The sequence below is a fragment of the Lithobates pipiens genome, unplaced genomic scaffold (genome assembly GCF_037356315.1).
Source record: "Lithobates pipiens isolate NorthernLeopardFrog02 unplaced genomic scaffold, aLitPip1_a1.2 Scaffold_16, whole genome shotgun sequence".
Taxonomy (NCBI): Eukaryota; Metazoa; Chordata; class Amphibia; order Anura; family Ranidae; genus Lithobates; species Lithobates pipiens.
Window position 1 is genome coordinate 260338656 of NW_027507748.1, and position 27461 is coordinate 260366116.

At 47.0% G+C, this 27461-nt stretch overlaps 1 protein-coding gene across 1 annotated transcript in view; it reads right to left on the reverse strand.

Annotated features, from left to right (window-relative positions):
* The window catches only part of GNAI3 (G protein subunit alpha i3), a 95800-nt gene extending 73146 nt beyond the window's left edge, over nt 1–22654 (reverse strand). The window contains exon 1 of the mRNA XM_077481337.1: nt 22404–22654. Coding sequence (XP_077337463.1) covers nt 22404–22521 — 118 coding nt within the window. The 5' untranslated portion in view covers nt 22522–22654. The remainder of the gene's footprint in view (nt 1–22403) is intronic.
* Between the last annotated feature and the right edge of the window lie 4807 nt (nt 22655–27461).

Consider the following 27461-nt stretch of genomic DNA (forward strand, 5'->3'; position numbering starts at 1 on the left):
TACTTGCCTGGGTAAAACCCAAGGATTTACGCCACATTGAAAAAACCTAACTATGGATAAAAAATAAAAGGAAGAATGGCAATTATAAAGCAAATGGCATAATCACAAATGTTATGTCAATAACCATTTGCCATTTTTGCTACCATTTAAAATGTATTTTTATTTATTTATTTTTTATGGTTGAACTATGGACTTGTGTCTTTTTTCAACCTATGTAAACTGGAAGTATAAAAGATATAAAAACTAATTAAAGCATGCAACAATTGGAAACTTAGAGGGTCTTATTTTATCCCTGGCAAAAAAAAAAAAAAAACCCTTGAACTTAAAGGAATTCCTCTCCCGCACTCTAAAATTGCTTATTAAAAAAAAAAAAAGTAAATATTTAAAGTAATTAATAAAAGGAGAAATATCCTGGTTTAGTTTCCTGGAGACATGATGTAGAGGCATTGGCATACACCAGCTTATGCACGTACATAACAAAGAAACATCTGTTTGTGGGAGAAAATTAGACATTAAATTGCTTCCAAGCAGCTCAAATGATGCAATACTTTTTGCAGAAAGAGGAAGGTGACCTATGCTTTACTTTGTTAACAGACTGCAAAATGCATTTGAGACTATTCTCAAACCCCTTTGATTTAATTGTCATTACTATGGCTAGAGCAATTTCTTTTCATGTCACTTAATGTAATTTGTTTGGTACAGCCAATAAATACACGTATATTGTTATGAAGCAAACAAAATGATAACTGTCATTCTACAATAAGTAACAAACCAATAACCACAAGTTATAGTCTCTAGACTCAAATGGTATGACAATTATCCATGCCTTCTGACTTCATACTGTCTCTATTAAAATTTTAGAAGGGAACGTGTTAATGCCAAGTGAGCCCATTCCCCCTCCCCTGCTTTAACACCCAACTGTGCCTGGTGAGATGAGGAACAGAAACTCCTTGGGCAGCTGCGCTATTGTTCCAAAGCCACTAAATTTACTTGTTGTGACAAGATAAAACCCCCAGCGCAGCCACAGGGAATGATACAACCATGAAGAACAAAGTGCAGATCTGCGTGGGCACAGACAAGGCATGAGAGCGCACAGGATTAAAGGAGGAGGGGCTGTATTAAAAGCGACTAAATGCAAAGATCGGCGCTTAAAGGAAGACTTCTCCTTATGCCAAAAAATGTATATAATAATTGCTTCAAAAGGCGTACTGTAGTCTAAAGCCGATCTCTAGGCATACAGCTAGCTATTTTATGTACGAAATATTTTTGATTTCTTTCCATCCCTTATTGAGATAGACGCAGCGTGGCCAGGCAGCACAGTCAGGTTGTTATTGCAGTTCTGGAATGCAGGCTGGTCAGCTCATCACTATGTTCTCTACTGTTGTGAGCATGTCCCCCCCACAATTTTATATACTGCACCCACCTTATTGGTTCCTGCGCCCACTCTCCCTCTCCCAATTCATATACATCTCTATATGGGAGGACAAGAAGCTGAAACCAAGTTAAATGGAGGCATATTCACTCGTTGCAATTAAGCCTCATGCATACTGAACATTATAAAAACACCAGTAGCGTTAACTGTAGAATGCCGTGTTAAAAATGAGGGTTGTGCAACGTTTTGCCGCATTTGCATTTTTTTTAATCAAAAATGGCACTCCCACAAAAGCTTGAGGCTCAAAAATACCGGATACCCACGTTTTTAAGCGTTAAAGCGCTTTTACAGGTGAAAAACTCCTCTACAAATGCAGTGGTTGTGGGGGGTGGGGGGGGGGGGGGGGTGGGGGGGGGTTTCCCAGCCTGAAAACGCCCCTGCAAAAAAAAAAAAAATTACTGATTAAAGCTTGTGTGCGTATAGAGAAGTGATGGCGAACCTTGGCACTCCAGATGTTTTGGAACCACATTACCCATGATGCTCATGCACTCTTTAGTGTAGGTGAGCATCATGGGAAATGTAGTTCCAAAACATCTGGAGTGCCAAGATTCGCCATCACTGGTATAGAGGATATCATGCTAGGGAATTTACTGGCTGTAAAAAAAAAAAAAAAAAAAAAAAAAAAATGCCCGATACCCAAAATAGCAGCTGTAAAAACACCCAGTGTGCATGAAGCGTTAGAATTACTTTTCATTGTTTTTTTTTTTTATTGTTTTGTTAAAAAATAGGCCTGGAGTTCAGATTTAGTGTTGATGTTAGTAAAGGCAAGTTCCCTCTGATGAAAACCAAAAAACCTGAACAGCGGGGCTGCACGGTGAAGATCACTGTAACTATGAGGAATGCAAATATTTAGCACAGCTGTCTGCACCCAGGAGGGTGGGGAATTTATTAGAAGCCAAGATCACTACACTTAATTGTCCAATTATATCTGCAGCTCCTGTAATTGTCTAAACTAGCTTTTCTAAGTTTTTAAAGAATAAGTTTACCTTCACCAGAAAAATAATAAATGCACATATTTTTGCTGAAACAAAATGTGCATTTATTTTTTTCCAACAGAGGCCTGGAAAGTACTGCACCCGCAATCAGTAGATCATGGGTACAAAGTGGGCTCCTGCACACATGTCCTCTGACTTTCAGCCCATACTTCTCTATCTGTTTACTGACATAGAAGAATGCCTCCTTATAGACAGCTAAAAAGATCATTAGTGTCAGTGGGATCACATCCAAGGCAGAAGTTGCTCATTGCTGAAAAAAATCCTATCAACCTTTGGAGGAAACCTGGGCTCCACAGAACCCAAGTTAAGTTAGGCTGGTCTAAACTGTCAAAAACAATCAAACTGCAACTTCTTTTGATGAAAGAACATGAAGATTCATCCCATTGCAGGGGATGAATCAAATTTGACTTGCATTGTCGCACATTGGGGTATCATTTAAAATCACAATCCATACGCGACTGTACAAAGTTTAGCTCCTAAAGCCTCAAAGAGACTTGCATCACCTAAAGAAGACCTTTCACATGGAGTGATGCACCCTGAAAGAAGAGGGTTTATAAGTCGCCTGACAAGTTGCGGTAGTGTGAACGGGCACTAAGAGTCCATTCACATAGGAGCAACACAACTTCCAGCGCGAGTTGGAGTGAACTCAATAGGACTTGGGGCGACAACACGACTTTAAGTCGCCCCAGGCCAGGCGACTTTGACCGTGGCCAATCAGAGAATAATCAGCTCTCGAGGAGGGAACACCACACCAAATTTTAAATAAAAAAACGGCATGGGTTCCCCCTCTGGGAGCATACCAGGCCCTTAGGTCTGGAATGTTTTTTAGCGGGGGACCCCGCTACGCTGAAAATACAGCCCCAAAATCCATACCAGACCCTTATCCGAGCACGCAGCCTGGCCGGTCAGGAAAGGGGGTGGGGACGAGCGAGCGCCCCCCTCCTGAGCCGTACCAGGCCGCGTGCCCTCAACATGGGTGTAAAAAAAAAAAACATAACACAGGTTTTTCAAGTAATTAATCAGCTCCGGGGGTCTTCTTCCGACTTCTCCGCTCTGTTCGGTCTCTTCTCCCGGTGTCCGCCGTCATCTCCTGCTCTCCGGCATCTTCTTGCAGCTCTTTTACTAGCGGAGGAGCCCGGTCTCCTCCATCCTCCTTCCCTCTTCTTTCGATGTTGACACCATGCTCTCTCCCGCTGAAATGAGGTGCGCAGAGACTTATATAGGTATGGGGCATAGTCACCGGGTGATGTCACATGGTGACCCCGCCCCTTATGACGTCAAGTCCCGGGCATGCTGGGACTGACATTATAAGGGGCAGGGTCACTGTGTGACATCACCCGGTGACCACGCCCCATACCTATAAGCACTCACACAAATTTGGCGTGGAGTTCCCCCTCAAAAGCTGATTATTCCGTGAGAGACAACATTGTCGCTTCAATATAGATGGAGATCCTACTTGGAGGCGACTTCCATTGAAATCAATGGGTACAAGTCACCTAGAAGTCGGATTGAAGTAGTACAGGAACCTTTTCTGAAGTCGGAGCGACTTAAGATGGCTCTCATTCACTTACATTGATTTTTACATGTAGCACGACTTGAAGTTGGATCCAAAGTTGCCCCTCTGTGAATGGAGTCTTACAGTTTTTTGAGAGTGCTGAACAGGAGTCGGCCAGCTGCTGGTTTTCCGGCACACTCGTGTGAACAGAAGTGAAGCTGGCCAAACCGTCAGACACACAGGCCAAATGACGGGCGGTTTTTTTTAACCATAAAATGTCTCCCGACATTCGGCCGTGTGTACCCAGCTTTAGGGCTACCAATTTCCAGCCTTCTCCAGCCACATCTACAAGTGTCTACAGACTCTCACTTCAGCACCGGATGCACACTATTACTATGGATTAGCATCCCAATTAAGAATAGAAGTGGACAATAACAGCACTGAAACAGGGCTGAAACAACTAAGCGACATATTCAATGAAAAAATAGTTGACAACTATTTTCATAATCGATTAGTTGGTAAGCCAATTAGTTGGCCTGCATACAGAATTAATTTTTTGTTCACAGTGCAACACACATAAAATCTCAGTACTCCATCCATACATGTCAGGAAGTGCCTGAGAACTTGTTCCACGAGGCATTGCTCCTCACATTCACGTGCAGTCCTAATCAGGAGAAGGAAGTGAGTGATTCAAAAGGCAAAATGTTTTTTCCTTGCTATAGGGGCACTCTATACTATACTTTGTGGCTTTCTATAGGGGCACTCTGAAGACAGTAGAAGCCAGAAGCACCAGAAGAGGAGAATCAAGGTTGCTGTGTGCAAAACCATTGCAAAGGGCCCTGTGCAAGGAAGATCAGCAACTGAACACAGAGCTGGAGGCAGATAGACTGGAGGAAATATAAAGAATTTAAATTCCATAAAGTAAAGGTTTACCAGTATTGTGCTATGTGTTTAAAATGAATATATCCTTGCAAAAAAGACTCAGCCTTAAAGTAGTATTAAATATAAAAGATTTATATGAAGGTTCTGGATTGGCCATCAGAGTCTCTAGACCTCAACGTGATTGTAAAGCTTTGTTTTCTTTAAAGCGGTTGTATACCCGCTGATGTGTTTTTTTTTTTTTCTACCTGCAAAGGAAAAGGCATAATGAGCTAGTATGCACCGCATACTAGCTTATTATAAAATACTTACCTTAGAACGAGGCCCCCGACATTTGGTCCGATCCATGCCGAGGGAGCTGACATGTTCCCTCTGCGTTTCTTCTGGGTATCGCGGCTCCGGCCACTCACAGATTTCTTCCCGGCAGGGACCGTCGTCTGCCGGGCTTTCAGCCGGGAATCCCCTGTGTGCATGTGCCGCTGCAGTCAGCGGCGCATTGCGAGGGGAATATCTCCTAAACCGTACAGGTTTAGGAGATATTTTTTTTACCTACAGGTAAGCCTTATTATATGCTTTCCTGTAGGTAAAAGTCCCAAAAAGGACTATACAACCACTTTAAAATAACAAACATTCATACTTACCTCCGCTGTGCAGTTCATTTTGCACAGTGTCCTCCGATCATTCTCTTCTGGGGTCCCTCGGTGGTGCTCTCCTGGGGAGTTACCTTGCGAGCGGGCTCCCGGGTATAGCCTTTGCATCCATAGACACAGAAAGTAGGACCCCCCGCATCACTGGATTTGATTGATAGCAGGGGGAGCTAATGGCTGCACTGCTATCAATCTATCAAATCAAGAGCCGAGAACCCCAGGCACTTCTTCTGTGCTAGCAAATATTGAACAACCAAAATGTAGAATAGGCAGCAGAAGACACTATCAAATGGGGCAATTGTCCAATTAGCTGGCAAGTCACCTAACAAGTAGAGCCCAATCATTAGCACTACCTGAAGAAATATCAAACATGCATTGCTGTCAGTGTTGGACGAGGACTCCAGCAAGTCTAAGCACCTGTTCCAGTAGTATGGGAATGGGCCAATATCTCCTATTGTCTGTCTCTGGTCTACTAATTTCCATAAAAATGCAATAATTTCGCAGATAATCGGTCAAAACTTGGGACTATTAAAAGGAGGTTATAAAGTGAGGGGAAAAAGTATTTGATCCCCTGCTAATTTTGTCTGTTTGCCCACTGACAAATAAATTGTCAGTCTATAATTTTAGGTAGATTTAGTTTAACAGTGAAAGACAGAACAACAACAAAAATATCCAGAAAAACGCATTTCAAAAAAGTTAGAATGTGATTGGCATTTTAATGAGTGAAATAAGTATTTAATTCCCTATCAATCAGCAAGATTTCTGGGTCCCAGATGTCTTTATACAGGTAACGAGCCGAGATTAGGAGAGCTTTCTTAAAGGGAGTGCTCTTAATCTCAGCTTGTTACCTGTATAAAAAAAAACACCTGTCCACAGAAGCAAATCAGATTCTAATCTCTCCACCATGCCCAAGACCAAACAGATAACCAAGGATGTCAGGTACAAGATTGTAGACCTACACAAGGCTGGAATGGGCTAGAAGACCATCGCCAAGCAGCTTGGTGAGCAGGTGTCAACAGTTGGTGTGATTATTCGCAAATTGAAGAAACACAAAATAACTAAATTTCCTTGGGGCTCCATGCAAGATCTCACCTCATGGAGTTTCAATGATCATGAGAACGGTGAGGAATCAGCCCAGAACTACATGGGAGAATCTTGTCAATTATCTCAAGGCAGCTGGGACCATGGTCCGAAAACAAGTGGTAACACACTAAGCTGTGAAGGACTGAAATCCTGCAGCGCCCGCAAGGTCCCCCGGACAAGAAAAATGTACAGCCTTGTCTAAAGTTTGCTAATAAACATCTGAATGATTCAGAGAACTGGGTAAAAATGTTGTGGTCAGATGAGACCAAAATCAAGCTCTTTGGCATCAACTCAACTCGCTGTGTTTGGAGGAGGAGGAGAAATGCTGCCTATGACCACAAGAACACCCCCCGCACCATCAAACATGGAGGTGGAAACATTATGCTTTAGGGGTATTTTTCTGTTAAGGGGACAGGACAACTTCACCGTATCAAAGGGACGATGGATGGGGCCATGTACCGTCAAACCTTGGGCGTTGAAAATGGGTCGTGGTTGGGTATTTCAGCATGGTAATGACCCAAAACACACGGCCAAGGCAATAAAGGAGTGGCTCAAGAAGAAGCACATTAAGGTGCTGGAATGGCCAAGCCAGTCTCCAGACCTTAATCCCATAGAAAATATGTGGCTGGAGCAGATGGTTAGAGTTACCAAACATCAGCTTCGAAACCTTAAAGACTTGGAGAGGATCTGCAAAGAGCACTGGGACAAAACCTCTCCTGAGATGTGTGCAATCCTGGTGGCCAACTACAAGAAACATCTGAAAAGCTCTGTGGTTACCAACAAGGGTTTTGCCACCAAGCATTAAGTCATGTTTTGCGAAGCGGCCAAATACTTATTTCACTCATTAAGCCTAGGTTCACATTGCAGCGGGTTAGAAATTGTGCGGGTTCAGCTGAACTGAATTTCAACCCAGCAATGCAGTCCGACTTCAGCGGCGTTTTGACAGACATCTGTGCAAGGTTCCTGCAAAGTTGCCAAAAGTAGTATAGGAACTACTTTTGGGGATTGAATCGCATTTCAAATCGTACCAATGTGAACCTAGGCTAAAATGCAAAATCAATTTATCGTTAAATGGGGGAGACACACAGGGAAAAAGGGAAAGTTTGATAATTAACCTGTTTAGCAGCCAACATCAAAGTGTTCTCACACCAAACAGTAAATAGAAATAAAGTTAAATAAATGTGGCGCTTACTTAACACCTATCAGAACCATCTGTCCCTTGGAAATTCCAACAGGATAAATTCACAGAGATATAAGCGTCTTAAATTAATTTTATCATAAAACATGTATAGCCATAGATTAATAAACCAATGCTATAACAATCAATATGAATTGAAATATGAAATATGAATATGAAAGTACTTCGTACTTTTCAAAGGTCTTGAAAAAGTAACGTGGACAGTGACGCAACGCGCTAGGGAAGTGAGTCGGGTGACGTGATGTTGCTGATCTCGGCCGGGATCGGTAACAGTTCGGGTTATTGCCATTATTTATCTCCTAATTGTAAGTTTTTTACTTTACATTAAACGTTGCTGTTTTAATACTACACTATGGAGTCCCTCCCTTCTCTGTTTTACTTTCGGGGATGAGTTTTTGAAAGACCTGGATTGATTCTAACGGAGGACAGAGAACACTATGAGCAGCCAGAGATTGGATCAGCAAATTGTTTGTAAGGCTATTTGTTCCTTTTACTTGAGGTGAGAGGCTGGGGCAAACACTACCCACTATCACAGCACAGAGTGATTTGGACGGGGTCACTGGTTTCTAGAGCAACCTTATTGTATTGTGGAAGAAATCGGGCACAATCTGAATTGTATAGTGAACGGGGACTTGTTTTAACATTTATTTCTCGGAATTCACTCATTTTCATAATATATTTCTTTAAGACTATTTTTTATGCTTTTGAGCACATTTTATGGACTTTTTGGATACCACTGATTTTTTTCACTGTCATTTCGCAATTTTTAGCACTTTGTATGTATTAGGTGCTATCTATTTGTTTACACGGATTGTTCACTGATCCTTACAGATTTTTGCACATAGCATTATTGCACTTTAATAACCTTAATATTATTATTTTGCACATGATTACTTATTTGCACCATCTTTGCTATCCTTGCACATTTTTGCTACATTGTGTGGTATATTGCTAATTTGCACGGATTTACTTCTGCTTGATTATTTTATGATAATTGGTAAGCTGAGAGTCACTTTTTTAATTGAGTAGTGGTTTAGAAGCTTATTTGATACTGGAAGTACGATCATTCATATTGATTGTTATAGCATTGGTTTATTAATCTATGGCTATACAATTTTGATGATAAAATCAATTTATAACTTTTTTGAAATGCGTTTTTCTGAGATTTTTGTTGTTATTCTGTCTCTCACTGGTAAAATAAACCTACCGTTAAAATTATAGACCGATTAATTTATTGTCAGTGGGCAAACGTACAAAATCAGCAGGGGATCAAATACATTTTTTCCTCACTGTATGAGAATTCTGATATGAAGTTTCTAATCATGTTTTTAGGTCAAAGATACTAGCTAATCCTTAAAGTGTGCATAAGGAAACGTGATCATTTAGCAGGATCTAAGACACCCTGGATATTTATCAAGTTAAAAAGGTAGGTTGGCAGCACAAAGTAACCATCAATGCAAGTGACAAAGTGTCCAGTATCAAATATTGATACTGAATAATGTTATTGCTGAATGTGTTCCCACCGAACAGTCCTTGGTACCACACGTTTTTAGCAATATGGGAAATGATTACTCGGGATGTAGCACTATAGCTATAAACAAAACAATGAGCTTATCAGAATCCAATATTTGAATGCCAACCATTATGACCCCCATTTTTCCTTTTTAATAAAAACTTTTTTTTTTTTAGCAGAATAAAGGATACAAGCCTTTCCTTGCTTATCCAAAAGCTAATACATTAAGTATAAAATGTTATTTATTCAGAGGAAAAGAAATTCTAAAAAAAAGGTTGATGTACAGTATAACATGAGCAGTAGTCTCCCTTTGCCCAGACCACGCTTTCTTTTGTCAAGGCCACACTCAATTTTACTATTGTGAGGGTTTTAGATTTTTTGTTATTTTTTTTTAATAAGAAACATGTTTTGTGGTTGAAATAGATGGACATGCGTCTTTTTTTCAACCTGACTATGCAACTATGTCATACTTAATTAAAGCGGAGGTCCACCCTAAAGTGGACCTTCCGCTCATCGGAACCCTCCCCCCCTCCGGCGCCACAATTGGCACCTTTCAGGGGGGAGGGGGGTGCAGATACCTGTACAGTACAGGTATCTGCACCCACTTCCGGGATAGCTCTCTGCGGAAAGGGGCGTAGATTACGCCCCTTTCCGCAAGTGCCCGCCCCTTTCCACAAGTGCCCCGCTGCCTGCTGGGAAACACACAGATCCCAGAGGCAGCGGGGACCGTCCTTATTGCGCAGCGCGACTCGCGCATGCGCAGTAGGGAACCGGGAAATTAAGCCGAAAGGCTCCATTTCCTGATTCCCATACCCAAGATGGCGGCGGCAGCACCCGAGAGACGATCTACAGATCGGCTTCGGGTGCCGACATCGCGGGCGCGCTGGGCGGGTAAGTGTCACCATTTTAAAAGTCAGCAGCTGCAGTATTTGTAGCTGCTGGCTTTAAAAAAAAAAAAAAACGCAGAGTCCCGGCGGACTCCCGCTTTAAGTGCTCTGTGTAATGTATTTGCCAGCCCCGGTCCTCCTCTATTGGGGTCCCCCACTGGTTCTCCTGGCTCCATCACCCCCACCATAGCAATCTGCTTGGATTGAGATCAGGCACAGATGACCAGGGGGGTGGCTGCATGCATAAAGTTTTTTTTACCTTAATGCATAGGATGTATTAAAGGTAAAAGACTTTCCACCTTTAAGCACATGACAAGTTAAATTCTCTGCCACAGCCCTCAATAGCTGTTAATAACAAGAAAATTATGCTCGTCATATGCAAATGGGTGGGGAGTTTGCAGAGAAAGCTTTCTAACTGTAGCAAAGAGTGAATGGCACTGCGTACCCTGCAAGGACCATCTTAGAAATATATATATATATATATATATATATATATATATATATATATATATATATATATATATATATATATATATATTCCAAATAGTGGACGCAGACACTGAAGGTAATGCCCTGGCTATTGCCATAACAGAAGTCAAAGGAAAGCTCCATAGTGGAGACAAAAACAACAATGAAAAACTAAGAAAAGCTCACATCCTTCCACATTCTACCTAACTTTGGATGAGGTTCCACCGCAAAGCATGTCCTTTGTGATATTAGGCTGCTGGCTTACAGTTGCAAAACCTTTGTCTTTAAGCAACTTTTCCTTCCTGTTTAAATGTTACTTCCCTATCTGCAACATAAAATTCGCAGACACATTTTATTTAAAAGAAGCAAGCCAAGTTTCCATCCAACTAAAGACTAGTAGGAGGGGGACCAACCATCACTGTGTTTAGCCCAGTTAGTTCTGTTGCTTTCTAATATGTTTAAATGGTCTCCTCGCTTAAAGCGGAGTCCCCCCCCCCCAAAAATGTTACTCTGTTCTCCTGTGCCGCCCCCCTTCCGGTGTAACATTTGGCACCTTGCGGGGGTGGGGGGGACAGATACCTGTCTAACAGAGGTATTTGCTTCCACTTCCAGCGACAAACCGCCGCAGAATCTGCGGCTATCTACGCCATTTCTGGACACTCTTCCATCCCCCATCCCCCATCCCCCATACCCCCCCCCCCCCCCACTGTCTTCTAGGAGACACACAGGTCCCAGAAGACAGCAGAGACCAGTCAGAATATACAGCGCAACTCGCGCAGTAGGGAACCAGGCTGTGAAGCCGCTTCACTTACTGGATCCCTTATTGAAGATGGCGGCACCTCCACCTGGGAGCCCAGGGACGGGTCAGCTTCGGGTGAGGACATAATGAGCTGAATCTCACCAAAATACACTACCTCAAAGTGGGAGCCAGTTTACTACTGACTACTGGTCTATTCAAGGGGGTGAAGAAAATGTGCAAATCCAATAAAATGCACTGTTGTGATGCAAATTTTCTATACTAATGCTGGCCATACACAGTTTGAATTTCAAAAAACATATCTAAGAATTTTCGTAGGAATTTCGCACCATTAGTGGGCTGCAGCAACGGCAGATTTTCATGCGGCAATCAAATTTTAAGAATCGGACATGTAAATTTTTTGAAAAACAAAATGATTTTCTAATCATGTATGGGAGAATCGTGCGAGAAATGTAATAAGAAAAAAAAAAAATGCGCATGTGCAAGAAAAGAAAATTTACAGATAGAAAAGATTCCCGGCCACGGAAAATCTTTTCTGTGGCAACATGAGGTGAAATTAAAGGCTTGGTCGGCCGAATTTCAAAAAAGCAATGGTGGCCTCATCGGATCAGAAAAAAAAAAAAAAAACTTTCTGATTTTGAAAGGAAAATTTGTTCGAAATTCAATCATGTATGGCCTGCTTAAAAGGTGGAGTACAATGAAAATCTTTTTAAACATGCTGCAAAATCTGGATCTTTTTGCACTCACCGAGTAAGCATTAAAGCAGTATCAAACCAAAGAGAGATGAAGCATTGAGCGTATAGGGCAGCATTGTGATGCAGGGGGAAAGAGCTGGAGCAGTGTGTGTATGAGACATGTAAAATTCATGTTAGTGGTCCGCGGGATTCAAATTTGTGAGTAGTGGTCAGGGAGGTCTAAAAGGTTGGTGATGACCACTGATCTAGGCAGTAAGGCCTCTTTTACATGTACTGTCCGTTCAGGTCCACCTGTCAGTTTTTTAGGTGGACCTGAACGGATGCTCCATAGACTTCTATGGAGCATCAGATGTCAGTGGCGACATGTCCGCTGACATCCGGCCCGCTCCCATCCGAAAAAGTGTGACGAAGCAAAAAACTACTTTTCCATCCGCCTGAGGATCAGATTGGGTGACTACAGACTCTACGGTCTGTCCTCATCCGATCCCCCATAGGGGAGAGCGGCGCACTGACAGGTCCGTCCCTGCACAGCGTGCAGAGTAAGAACGAGCTCCGGCATGTTCGCACACTCCACGTGCAGAGCTCACCAGGAACTTGGCGCAGCGTTGCGCTAATCACGGGCAGTGAGACATTTTCCCGATGTGCGGCTGCAGAGATCGGGAAATGTCTCACTGCCTGGCGGGCTCTACACATGGAGTGTGTGAACACGCCGGAGCTCATCCTTAGTGCAGAGACAGACCTATCATCTTCCTGCTCAGCAGGGATAGACGGAGCGATCCCCCGCTGAGCAGAGCGGGCTCTGTACATGGACACATCCGTGTGAAGGAGCCCTTAGTCTGTTTTTCATCACAACAGGTTGCCCTGCAGTTAGGTAGTAGAGGGAGGACACAAACCATTTACTACTGACAAGGGTGCTTACAATGGGTCAGTTTGATTTCATTCATGTAAACCCTTTGTCCCAAAAGAAACAAAACTGTTGCCATAATTGCTTAAAGTGTTAGTTTATCCAAATCTGGCAGAACATCTAACACTCCCCTCCCCCCAAAATTTACAATGCTGCTGTCAAAAATGTGTTTGTTGCTTGCAGCCTTGAAATTTTCCAAATGTCATGTTAAAACCAAAAACAAAATGTATTTTGTTGTGATTTTATGTGATAGCGTAACACAAAGTGGCGCATAATCGTGAAGTGGAAGGAAAATGATAAATGGTTAGCGCAAGGAGAAAAAAAAAAGCCGATCACCGGCGGCCGTGATCGGGACATCAGTCCCGATCACGGCCAGCCCTGCTAGTGCCCACCTGCCCCCTGCCAGTGCCCACCTGCCCCCTGCAGTGCCACATGCATTAAAAGTGCCCCCCGTCAGTGCCACCCAGCAGTGCCCACAGTGCCACCCAGCAGTGCCACCCAGCAGTGCCACCTATCAGAGCCACCTATCAGAGCCCATCAGTCCCATCTATCAGTGGTACCTATCAGTGCCCATCCGTGCCACCCATCCGTGCAACCCATCTTTGCCCATCAGTGCCGCCTTATCTGTGCCGCCCACCAATGCAGCCCATCAGTGCCGCCCACCAATGCAGCCCATCAGTGCCGCCCACCAATGCAGCCCATCAGTGCCGCCCACCAATGCAGCCCATCAGTGCCGCCCACCAGTGCCGCCTAATCAGCGCACTTCAATGAAGGAGAAAAATGACCCGTTTGCAAAATTTTATAACAAACAATTAAAACATGATTTTTTTGTTTAGCAAAAAATAAAACTCCGAGCTGTAACTAAATACCACCAAAAGAAAGCTCTATTTGTGGGAAAAAAATGATAAAAAATTCATTTGGGTACAGTGTTGTATGCCTGCGCAATTGTCATTCAAAGTGCATCAGCGCTGAAAGCTGAAAATTGGTCTGGGACTGAGGGGGGGGTTTAAGTGCCCAGTAAGCAAGTGGTTAAATATCTTTAAAGTGTGGTGTGCATTTGTATTCAGCCCCCTGAGACAGTACTACAGAACCACCTTTCGCTGCAGTTACAGTTGGAAGTCTTTTTAGGTATGTCTCTACCAGCTTTGCACATCTGCAGTGTTTCTCAACGCCAGTCCTCAAGGCTCCCCAACAGGTCATGTTTTAGGCTCGGTTCACGCTTATGCGAATTGGATGCGGGTTTCGACGCATCTAATTCGAATGACAGCAGACTATCACCAGCTCTCAATGGAGCCAGTTCACACAGCTCCAGGGCGGCCACATTCCGCATTGGAAAAGGGTCCTGTGCATCTTTGGCTCTGTTTTAGGTGCGAAGTCATGTGAAAATTCAGACCTGACTCGCACCTGAATCTGTGTAGAGACGCACCAAACCCTCAGCTTGGACCTGCGGCCGCATCAGTGTGAACCCTTTCACACGGGACGGATCAGTAATGATCCACCCCGTGATGATCCGCTTGCTCAGCGGGGATCGCTCCGTTGTCCCTGCTGAGCCGGAGGCGGACAGGGCGGTCTCCGCACACTGTGCAGGGACCACCCTGTAAGCTCTCTGCTCTCCTCTATGGGGATCGGATGAGCATGGACCGTCTGTCCATGTTCATCCGATCCGCTCTGCAGACGGAGGAGGACAATAGCGGGTGTCTGCGGATGTTCATCCGCAGAAACCCGCTATCCCATAGGAATGCATGTATGTCCGTATTTCATCCGCAAACGGATGTATGAAATACAGACATACTGTCCGCATGTGTGAAAGGGGCCTTAAGGATTTCTCTCAGATGAAACAGCTGTGGTAACTACTAAGGCAGTGAAACTGATCAAATCACCTGTGCACAATAACGGTAAGCCTAAAAACAAGACCTGTTGGGACACCTTGAGGACTGGAGTTTAGAAACACCGCTCTAGAGTGAAATTTGCCCATTCTTCTTTACAAAATAGCTCAAGCTCTGTCATATTGGATGGAGAGCGTCTGGACAGCAATTTTCAGGCTGCATTCACACCTAAGCGTTTTCAGCTGATAAAACGCTGGTAACATTCCCGAAACAAACGCATGGAAACCGTCCAACAATCAAAGTCCCATTCATTTTAATGGCACCTGTTCACATCTGTTTTGTCACCTGAAGCAAATGCCCTAAATTCAAAAAAGAACATGAGCTTCTTTGGGGCAGATCACAGGCGGTTTTCTTCCTTACATTGGTGAACTGAACAAACTCGCAGTCAAAACGCTGTAAAAAAATGTGGCAAAAATGCTCAGGTGTGAATGCAGCCTTAAGTCTTGCTACAGGATTTTCAATTGGATTTAGGTATGGACTTTGACTGGGCCATTCTAACACATCAACATGCTTTGATCTAAACCAGGGCTTGACACATTGCTAGGAAACAGTTTTTTTTTCTTTTGCCTGTTGATTACTATCACCCCCTTCCTACTCAGGACAGTTTTCAGCACTGTCGCACTTTGAATATTTTTATTTTTTTCTAAATACATGAAAACAAATAGAAATTTTGCTCTTTACTTCCGTTATAAAGTTTGCAAATGAGTTACTTTTCTTCTACTGTGATGATGCTGCACTTCTGGGACACTGGTAACAGGCTGCACTGAAGGGACACCGATGTGTGATATCCAGACCTGACTCTGAGCCCATCCAAGGTGGGAACCGGAGCGCCCAGGGGATCCTCTGCAAGGCGGTACCCAGCTCACTGCTAAGTCCATTCAGAGCCTCCAGTTCCTGCTGCAGTGGGTCTCCCTGGACAGCTCAATAAACCTGCACCCAGCGGAAAGGAGGAGAGAGCTGCACAGGAGACACTTCCTGCCAGCAGCTCAGCTTCTCCCCCAACCAACCTGTCAGATCCGCACGGCCCATCCTATTACACTACAGGCCTGTTCGTATCTGCCGTAACTCGCCATTCGCAGTTCTCCCCCTCACAGTGCTGCCACTTCCCACTCCCGACATCAGAAAACACCAGCTGGACGCCGTCATGCTCCAGGCGGTGACATCATAAGGGACGGGGTCACCAGATGACATCACCCGGTGACCACGCCCCATGCCTGTATAAGTCATTGCGCACACAGCATTACAGTGTCGTGTCAACATCGGAAGAAGACCAGAGGGAAGAAAGAAGACGGAGAAGATCGGGCCAACGCTAGCAAAAAAGAGTTGGCAAAAGAGCAGAAGATAGAGGAGGAGCCAGCAGAAGACACCGGAGAGCGGGAGAAGAACTGGAGACCGGGAGAAGAGGTGGAAGAAGAGGCCGGAGAGAGCGGAGAAATGGGAAGAGACACCCCCCCCCCCCCCCCCCCCCGAGCTGCCTAATAAATTACTTTAAAAACCGGTCTAGTGTGTTTTTTTTTTAGACACTTTTTTCCTCCCCAGGTGAATGGGTAGGGGTAACCCACACTCATTCACATAGGGTGGGGGGCCGGGATTCTGATAAATCCCATGCCCGCGGACCCCGACAACCAACGGCCAGGGTTGTCGGGAAGAGGCCCTTGTCCTCATCAACAAAGGGACAAGGTGCTTTACGGTGGGGGGGGGGGGGGCACAGGGCGCTCCCCTGCCCCAAAGCACCCACCCCCCCATGTTGAGGGCATGCGGCCTAGTACAGTTCGGGGGGGTGCTCACTCGTCCCCACCCCCTTTCCTGACCAGCTGGGCTGCGTGCTCGGATAAGGGTCTGCCCTTAAAATCTATACCAGACCGAAGGACCTGCTCTTGGAGGGGAAAGCCATGCCGTTTTTTTTATTTAAAATTTGCCGTGGAGTTCCCCCTCAAGAGTCATACCAAGCACAGTGCCTGGTATTGGCGGGGATCCAAGTCAGATCCCCGTTCATTGAAGTCAGACATGTCTCTGACTTCAAGTCGCAGGGCAAAGTCGGATCCAAAATAGGACGAGTGTCATGTCACACCAGTGTGACCCCGGCCTAAAGGGGGCTGAATACAAAATGCATGCCACGCTTTTCAGATATTTATTTGTAAAAAAAAAAAAAAAACCATTTATCATTTTTCTTCCACTTCACAATTATGTGTCACTTTGTGTTGATCCATCGCATAAAATTTACGTTTGTGGTTGCAACATTACAAAATATGGAAAATGTCAAGGGTTTGACTATTGTATACTAGGGGTGCAACGGATCGGCACCGATCCGTGATCCAAACGGGTCACCCTGCTCGGATCGGCACACACCGTAATCTGTGGAGCGCTCCGCAGTCTCGGCCTTAGGAAAGGCTGTGGCTTCGGCCTAGTTCTGGAGCGGCAGCCATCTTGGTGCACCAGTTTACAATGTGATCGCTCTGTCATTTCAGAGCGATCACCTGTAAAACTGGCGTCATGATGACGCCGGTTTCTCTCTCCCCTCTCTGTACTGATCTGTACAGTGGAGGGGAGAAATCGGATGGCAGCAGCCCTGTGGGCTGCATCTGTAGAGCCCACAGCGCTGCTCTGTGACGAGGACAGTCACAGCCATCCCTCAATACTCTGCCATACCCTGACAATACTCATCCATGCTCAGCCAATATTACATTGGGGGAGATGATGTGGATATTACAGTGGGGGAGATTGTGGTGGAATTTTCACAGGTTTTTGCAAATTCAATTATTATTTGCTGATCCGAAAAATGATCCGATCCATGACTCTGATCCGAGAAACGATCCAATCCGTGAGTTTTTTGATCTGTTGCACCCCTATTGTATACAATGATTGGTAAGCTTCAATAGACTAGATTTTTGGTTTGGGTTTAAAGTGTCATTAAATCCACATAAACACAAACTGTCAGTACATGCTGTATTACATGCTTTCCATGCTCTTTATTCTGCAAAACAAAAAAAAAAAAAAAAAAAAAACTTGGTTGATCCTGCTGTTCACCGCCTCTCCCTCCTTGTCTGTGTTCCCACTGCAGACTGAGATTGTGTATACCAGCTGCTGCCACATCTAGTGAGCATGCTCCAGTTTCAGTTCCCTTCTAAGCTGCTCATTTCCTCTGTGCATCCCACATGACTATAGAATCACACATGTGGGCGTTTACACTCTGTACAAATGACAGCTCACTCCCTCCCTTCCCCTCCATGCCCACTGAGGCTGGATACACACGGGCCGAAAACAGTTGGTTCGGTAGGAAACGGCCAACTTTCGGCCCGTCTGCACTAGGGTTGTACCGATAAGCATATAATGAACTAAATAGCATTTGTGGTGCTCAGATACAGTTAAAGCGGAAATATACTTACCTACACTGAGGTGACCCAAACCTCCACCATTGGCATCTTGAGCCAGTTCGCTTCTGGTTACCAGTAGCCAAATGTTTTCATTGGCTGGTCTGAGATGCCATCACTCATCTCGGCACTGCCGAAATTGTACACAGAGCTGCACGTGTGTGGCTCATTGTACAGTGTGGACAGGCAGGTAAGAAACTTTAATGCAAAAGAGACATAGCCTGGCTGTTCCACTGTCTACTGATCATGTTTCTCCTTTACGTCCTACTATCCGCGTTCCAGTTGTCATCCTCTGCCTATCTCAGGCCACCTGTTATCCTGTCATGAGTTCCAATGTTCCTGCCAGCTGCTGTTCAGTCTCCTCCTCAGTGATCCACTCTGTGGTCTATGTGAGCACCTCTCTGCCAAGTCATCTACTAGAAGTGAGCACCTATGGACTGGACTATTGGCAACTGCTCCCTATTATTTCATGTTACCATTCCAGGGGTGTTTGGACCAGAGGTAAAAGGGAAGCCCTCATCATTATGGCCTCTAACTACGTATGTGATAACTCCCCTTCACTAAGGAAATAGAGGGACTTATAGATCAGTGACTTAGAAGGCGCATCTAGCAATTCAGGAGAGTTAAACAAAAAAAAAACAAAGTCAGATTGTGAACTAGGAACAGGCAGACAGTTTCTGCAACAACTCAGTCCAGATTGGTCTAAAGCTGGCCAAAGATTTATCAAAATTCGGCAAGTACAGCCGGGACCAGACAAATTTTGATCTGTGTGTGGGCATCCTGGTTCAACAGAATTCAATCATTTTATTTACTTCTGTCTAAAGCTGGGTTCACACCTGAGCATAGCTGGAACTCGATTTCCCACTCTTTTGTGCGTTTCCGTTCATCACGCACAAGGCAGCCTATTCACTTGAATGGGCTGCCCTACGTGTGACAAACATGCCTAAGAAGCCCCAAAGCTTTACTGGCGCGGCACACCTTTTGACCCGTTTGCCAAGCAAAGCAAGCCACATATCTTTCTGAAACACATGGCAAAACGCATATTTTCTGTGCACTTTGTTGCTTATTCCGAAAACACCAAGTGTGAAGGGAACCTGAGGGACATGCTGGAAAACATTTGTAGATCAGCGGCTGTAGTCAATGATGTGTATTCTCAGAGCAGCAAGTACGGCTGTCATATTAGAACGTCCTCCTGCAGGGGGGTTTCCTCCGTCCACCCTGCTTGTGTGGGCATCGGTTAGCTTTTTCTTTCAGCCCACTCGTTTGGATTAATAAAAGTAGGCTAGATATCATTGAAACACAACATGGAAATGCATATAAGATTTTCATTTTTGACCGATACGCTGTAAAATGTATGCATAGCCAAAACATTTTTGGTTCTAAGCTGGCCACAGATGGGTTGTTTTTACGTTTTGTTTAGCCAGAAGGCTGAATTAAAAAAACGACCACATTCCATCATTCACGCAAGCGAGTTGTGGATGGATGGTGTTCGGACATCAGGACCTGCTGCTGTCAGAATACAAAGCTCAGTGCCTGCAGCTGCTGACTGAGAAACGTTTTCCAACATGTCCCTTCAACAAAAGTCAGTCAACTGATCAACTTCTGTCTAGCAGGGATGGCCACACGCTTAACGAAATTCAGCTGGACCCTGCTGAACGTAGCAAGGATGGGTTATAACCCCTGTCAGCGTCCTGTTGAGTAAATGACCCTTCATGTTGGAAGCAAGAGAAAATCTCTACAAAGTGAGGTCAACTCCAATCATAAGTCAGCTATACATGGATCGAAATTCGAAGGGTTCAGCAGGGACTGGCCGAGATTTGATCCATGTATGGGCAGGCTGACTGTACCCAAGTCAATACATTGATCAACTTGGGTACAACCAGCCTGGAAGATTGTTTTTTTCCACACATGTAGCAGTAATTGTGTTCTCCTGGCTGGGAATGCTCCCCACAGGACACAATAGTGTTATAAGGCCTCATACACACTACTATTCTTTTTACATTCAACCCAGCATTGCTGAATGAAAAAAAAAACAAAAAAAACTGACAGCTCAGGAGGAGCCGCTGTTCTAACTCTGCGATGTTAGTACAGCGATTTCCCCTGCTGTGCTCTTGTGTTCTGACAGCACAGATCAGGATCCGATCAGCAGACTTTTTCTGGTCATGCACGTTCGAATGGCCGGCTTCTGTCCGATACACACGGGCTTAACAATGACTGTGTTGATGGGGGAAATTGAGCAATTTTCTTTCCTTCGACCCGTGGTCAAAGGAAAGAAAATCGAATCATCTGGCTGTCGTCAGAACCAGTGGCCCAACTTCTTGTTCTGGTGACAGCTCTAGAACTGAATGTCCTGTCCCTCTGATAGTGGTCACCAGGATCAACAGAGAGACTGACTCTACCTAGCAGGGACACAGACAGCAATAAAAACTTGGCAGCCCTTCTAACCCTTCTCTATATTAAAATGAAAAAACAAGTTAGGGCTATGGATAATCTGAGATCTTCTCTTCCAATGCCACAGATGGAGACACAAAAGTCAAGCAGTGGCATAAAGACAACTTCACACAAAAGGATACGATAGAAAATACATGGATTGGTTAATAAAAACGTTAGGGTCCAGTCCTCGGCATGCCACGGCAGCTATTAGCCCCGTACACATGTGTCTGGGACACTGGAAAGGAGGAGGGGGGGCAATGTAAAAGAGGGGGGCACTGCAAAGGAGGAGGAGGGGGCGGCACTGCAAAGGAGGAGGAGGGAGGAAGGAGGAGAGGGGGGGCGACACTGGAAAGGAGGAGAGGGGGGGGCGACACTGGAAAGGAGGAGAGGGGGGGGGCGACACTGGAAAGGAGGAGAGGGGGGGGGCGACACTGGAAAGGAGGAGAGGGGGGGGGGGCGACACTGGAAAGGAGGAGAGGGGGGGGGGGGGGCGACACTGGAAAGGAGGAGAGGGGGGGGGGGGCGACACTGGAAAGGAGGAGAGGGGGGGGGCGACACTGGAAAGGAGGAGAGGGGGGGGGGGCGACACTGGAAAGGAGGAGAGGGGGGGCGACACTGGAAAGGAGGAGAGGGGGGGGGGCGACACTGGAAAGGAGGAGAGGGGGGGCGACACTGGAAAGGAGGAGAGGGGGGGGGGCGACACTGGAAAGGAGGAGAGGGGGGGGGGCGACACTGGAAAGGAGGAGAGGGGGGGGGGGGCGACACTGGAAAGGAGGAGAGGGGGGGGGGGCGACACTGGAAAGGAGGAGAGGGGGGGGGGCGACACTGGAAAGGAGGAGAGGGGGGGGGGGCGACACTGGAAAGGAGGAGAGGGGGGGGGGGGCGACACTGGAAAGGAGGAGAGGGGGGGGGCGACACTGGAAAGGAGGAGAGGGGGGGGGGGCGACACTGGAAAGGAGGAGAGGGGGGGGGGGGGCGACACTGGAAAGGAGGAGAGGGGGGGGGGGGGCGACACTGGAAAGGAGGAGAGGGGGGGGGCGACACTGGAAAGGAGGAGAGGGGGGGGGCGACACTGGAAAGGAGGAGAGGGGGGGGGGCGACACTGGAAAGGAGGAGAGGGGGGGGGCGACACTGGAAAGGAGGAGAGGGGGGGGGGCGACACTGGAAAGGAGGAGAGGGGGGGGGGCGACACTGGAAAGGAGGAGAGGGGGGGGGGGGCGACACTGGAAAGGAGGAGAGGGGGGGGGCGTCACTGGAAAGGAGGAGAGGGGGGGGGCGACACTGGAAAGGAGGAGAGGGGGGGGGGGCGACACTGGAAAGGAGGAGGGGGGGGGCGACACTGGAAAGGAGGAGGAGGCGACACTGGAAAGGAGGAGGAGGGGGGGGGCGACACTGGAAAGGAGGAAGGGGTGGGGGGGCCACTGGAAAGGAGGAAGGGGTGGGGGGGACACTGGAAAGGAGGAAGGGGTGGGGGGGACACTGGAAAGGAGGAAGGGGTGGAGGGCCACTGGAAAGGAGGAAGGGGGGGACACTGGAAAGAAGGAGGGGGGGCCACTGGTAAGGAGGAAGGGGGGGACACTGGAAAGGAGGAAGGGGGAGGACACTGGAAAGGAGGAGAAGGGGGGGGGGAACACTGGAAAAGGGACAAAAAAAAAAGGGACACTGGAAAGGGGACTAAAAAGGGGGACACTGGAATGGGGACTAAAAAGGGGGACACAAGCGGTTAGCAGAGCCCCAGCCTGGGGTGAACTTGTCCTCACCAAGCAGCAGCAGCTTCACTTCTTTGGACGCTTTGTCGCCGTCCTCCCGGATTTTGCGGTCTATCATTTTACTCCTCTCCGCCGCCTCCTTGTCCTCGGTACTCAGTGTGCAGCCCATGGTTGAGCCGGGTCACAATCACCCGTCTCGGGCTGCAAGTCCCCAGTACTTCCCCGCCTCGCCCTGCTTCCTCCGACAGCCACTGTTGCTTAGCGTCACTACCGCTACACAACTTGGCAGGCTTGGGGACTGAGTGCGCGTGCGCAGAGAATGATCGGCCGCGCCGGCTAGGCGGAGCAGTGGTGTGTGGATGTGCTGGGGAACTCGCTCTGATAGCAGCAGACGTGTGATAGAAAGTGACATTTACCAACTACCCGTACATTCAGGGGAAGTAATGTCCCGGGTTTGTATAGGAATGATTCTCTAAACTGTCCTTGCTGCTGATACACTTAGCAGAGGATAAATTAATTTTTACTGTACTTCAGATTTTTTTATTGTTATTATTACAGGTAATTATATAGCACTCAGACATCCCAACTTGCAAAAACGCATTTCAGGAAGGTGGCACGCCGCTATGCCTTATGGCTAAATGTGGGCACAGCTTAAAGGGGTGTTCCAGTGGGAAAGAAATGTTAAAAGTCAGCAGCTACGAACACTGTAGCTATTGAGCTGGGTTCACACTGCTGCGGGGGAGATCCGGATGTGATTCGCACCGCAAATCACATCCGATCTCCGTAGCGATGCGAGTTCAGCCATACAGATAGTATGGCTGAATTCGCAGCGCTCCCGCAGCAAACTCGCACGGGACCCTTTTTTTGGTCCGCAACAGAATCGGATCGCATGGGGGTTCACACCATGCGATCCGATTCCTGTGCGAGTCGGCAGATCGCACTGCGATATGCGGACGGATCTGGGGGTGTCATTAACATAACATTGACACTCCCAGCCGTCCGCATAGGGCAGTGTGAACTGCCGGCGGGAAGTGTGCGATGCGGGAAAACGCTGCGGATTCGCGGCATTCCCGCATCGCAGCGGTGTGAACCTGGCCTTAATAAGGACACTTGTCCAGGGTGCCCGCAATGTCGGCAAAGGCCGATACGTTCCTTGTATCGTGTCCCAGTGCCCCCATCCTCACTAAGGGAAACAGGCAGTGGAGCCTTGCAGCTTCACTGCCCATTTCCTACTGCACATGCGCGAGTCGTGCGGCGCTTTGTGAATGGGGCGCGCTGTGTTCTGGGACACACACAGTTCCCAGAACACAGGGCGCCCCAATCCCCCGAAGACAACGTGAGGAAGAGAGAAGACTGAAGATCACCGTGGAGTAAGAAGAGCCAGATTAGGATGACTGCCTGGCAACGGGGGTTTCTGGTAAGTTAAGTAGGTGGGTAGTATTTGCAGGAGTGGAGTGTATATAAGTGGGTAGTGTGTGCAGAAGAGGAGTGCAGAGGGTATGTAGGTGGGTAGTATGTGCAGACGAGGAGTGTATGGAGGTGGGTAGTATGTGCAGGAGAGGAGTGTAAGTAGGTGGGTAGTATGTGCAGGAGTGGAGTGTATGTAAGTGGGTAGTATGTGCAGAAGAGGAGTGCATGTAAGTGAGTAGTATGTGCAGAAGAGAAGTGCGGAGGGTATGTAGGTGGGTAATATGTGCAGAAGAGGAGTGTATGGAGGTGGGTAGCATGTACAGGAGAGGAGTGTATGTAGGGGGGTAGTATTTGCAGGAGAGGAGTGTAAGTAGGTGGGTAGTATTTGCAGGAGAGGAGTGTAAGTAGGTGGGTAGTAATTGCAGGACAGGAGTGTGGAGTGTATGTAAGTGGGTAGTATGTGCAGAAGAGGAGTGCAGAGGGTATGTAGGTGGGTAGTATGTGCAGAAGAGAAGTGTATGGAGGTGGGTTGTATGTGCAGGAGAGGAGTGTAAGTAGGTGGGCAGTATGTGCAGGAGTGGAATGTAAGTAGGTGGGTAGTATTTGCAAGAGAGGAGTGTATGTAAGCGGGTAGTATGTGCAGAAGAGGAGTGCGGAGGGTATGTAGGTGGGTAGTATGTGCAGGAGAGGAGTGTATGTAGGTGGGTAGTATGTGCAGGAGAGGGGTGTATGTAGGTGGGTAGTATGTGCAGAAGAGGAGTGTATGGAGGTGGGTAGTATGTGCAGGAGAGGAGTGAAGAGTGTATGGAGGTGGGTAGTATGTGCAGGAGATGAATGAAGTGTGTATGTAGGTGGGTAGGTTGTGCAGAAGAGGAGTGTATGGACATGGGTAGTATGTTCAGGAGAGGTGTGTTATGGAGGTGGGTCGTATGTGCAGGAGAGGAGTGTAAGTAGGTGGGTAGTATGTGCAGGAGTGGAGTGTAAGTAGGTGGGTAGCATTTGCAGGAGAGGAGTGTATGTAAGAGGGTAGTATGTGCAGAAGAGGAGTGCGGAGGGTATGTAGGTGGGTAGTATGTGCAGAAGAGGGGTGTATGTAGGTGGGTAGTATGTGCAGCAGAGGAGTGTATGGAGGTGGTTAGTATGTGCAGGAGAGTAGTGAAGAGTGTATGGAGGTGGGTAGTATGTGCAGGAGAGGAGTGTATGGACGTGGGTAGTATGTTCAGGAGAGGAGTGTATGGATGTGGGTAGTATGTGCGGGAGAGGAGTGTATGGAGGTGGGTAGTATGTGCAGAAGAGGAGTGCGTACGGAGTGTATGTAGGTTGGTATTATGTGCCGAAGAGGAGTGAGGAGTGTATGTAGGTGGGTAGTATGTACAGAAAAGGAGTGAGGAGTGTATGTAGGTGGGTAGTATGTGCAGAAAAGCAGTGTATGTAGGTGGGTAGTATGTGCAGGTGAGGAGTGTATGTAGGTGGGTAGTATGTGCAGAGGAGGAATGTATGGAGGTGTGTAGTATGTGCAGAAGAGCAGTGTATGGACATGGTGTCAGAAACCATGAATCAGACGAGACAGAAGTACAATTAAATCACACTTGTTTATTAATAAAAATAAAAAAGTAAATAGAAAAAGCGTAGTCAAAGCATAGCCAGAGTCCAGTAACTAGATCGGGTAGTCAGCCAGGCCAAAAGTCAGGAATCCAAGTAGAGCAACAGCAAGCAGGATAAGGAGCCAGAAGGGATGTCAGCAATCCAGTCTTTAAACAGAACCGCAGGAGATGGTTTCTTGTGATGTGACCAGGGCGAAGGCAGATATGAAATGAGCTGGACAGCTTTAAGTAGGCAGGTCAGACAAGCTGAATAAGGAACAGCTGGGTAACTGTGGAGAGAGTTGAGAGCTGGCAATTAGCCGACAGCTGAGCAGCCAGCCCAGAGAAGGAAGGGCTAAGCCAGCCCTGACAGGTGGGTAGTATGTGCAGGAGAGGAGTGTATGGAGGTGGATAGTATGTGCAGAAGAGGAGGGCGGAGTGTATGTAGGTTGGTATTATGTGTCGAAGAGGAGTGTATGTGCAGAAGAGGAGTGCGGATGGTATGTAGGTGGGTAGTATGTGCAGGAGATGAGTGAGGAGTGTATGTAGGTGGGTAGTATGTGCAGAAGATAAGTGAGGAGTTTATGTGAGTTTAATGTGCAGATCCGTGATGTGCCGAACCAGAGGGCACAGTAGACAGCATACAGTTCGGCGCTTCAGGCAGGGCTGGACTTACCATTGGGCTTGACTGGGCTCAAGCCCATGGGCCCCTCCCAATAGGGGGCCCCCCCCCGAGATACATAGCCGAGTGTACCCAGCTCGGCTCCACTCACAGTCACGCCCAGTCCCGCCCTATGATGGACATAACACAGTGACTGGATGTGACTGTGAGCCGAGAGGACCCGAGAGCCACCGAGATACACAAGGACTCTGTATCTCGACGGCGCCATTTTTAAACTTCAAGACTGCAATGACAAGGCTGCAAATGACACTGGGGCAAGGCTGCAAATGACAAGGCTACACTAACAAGGCTGCAAATGACCCTGGACAAGGCTGCAGATGGATGGGCAAGGCTGCAGATGGACACTGATAAGGCTGCATTGATGGGGATTTAAATGTAAGTTTTTTTCCTTAAACTTCTCTCCTAAAAGTTTTTTTCCTTAAAATTCCCTCCTAAACTTGGGGTGTGTGTTATACGCCGATAAATACGGTAATGTATAGAACGTAGGGCCCGAAAGTGACTCAAGCCCAGGGGCCCCCACCACCCTAAGTCCTGCCCTGGCTTCAGGTCTTTGTCATAGAATGCCCTCTCTGTCCTAAGGATTGAGTCCCCTACCACCAGAATCTGTCTTTCCTTTCCCTTCGCCTCCCCCCCACTCTCACTGGAGGAGTTCTTGCCCTGGCAGCTAGGGGAGTCCTGGTGCTGGTCCCTGACTGGTTTCACTCAATGGAGCGTACTTATTGGGATGTTCCAGCCCAGGATCGGCCTCCCTGGCCCTTTACCCTCTATCCTTCCTGACTGTCACCCATCTACTCTTTTCTAGTGCTTGCATCTCTTTGTCTCTACCCGCCTCTGTTCTGGCCCCTGCCGGGTACATTCCCGGCTCTCCTTTAGTATGGAGGGTCTTCTCAGTGCTGGCAGTTGCTTCCCTAGATTCAGAAACTGGGCTTCCAGGGAAATAATGTGCTTACATTTTGCACAGCAGTATTCACCCTCGATCAGAGGATCAAGGAACGCATACATGACGCAAGATGTACACCAAATCGCATCTATAAACCCGCCGGGCATCGTATCTACTAATTTAATGATTGGGGATTATACCCTGTCCAAATTAACTAACAACTAGCAATACACCGGTACTCACAACCCCGTGCACTCGCAGCCCACGTGCACTCATGGTCCACTGCACTCGCAGTCCACATGCACTCGTGGCCCATGTGCACTCGCAGTCCACGAGCACTCACAGTCCACATGTACTCGCAACCCACGTGTACTCACAGTTTAGAAGATACTCAGGCCGCGTACACACGCGGGGACTGTTCGCTCAACTTTGTCCGCTGAACAGTGTTTCGGCGGACAGTCCGCTCGTGTGTGGGCTTTCAGCGGACAGTTTCAGCGGACAGTCTGCTGAACAAAGTTTTTCGGAAAAACTGTCCGCTGAAACTTTGTTTCAGC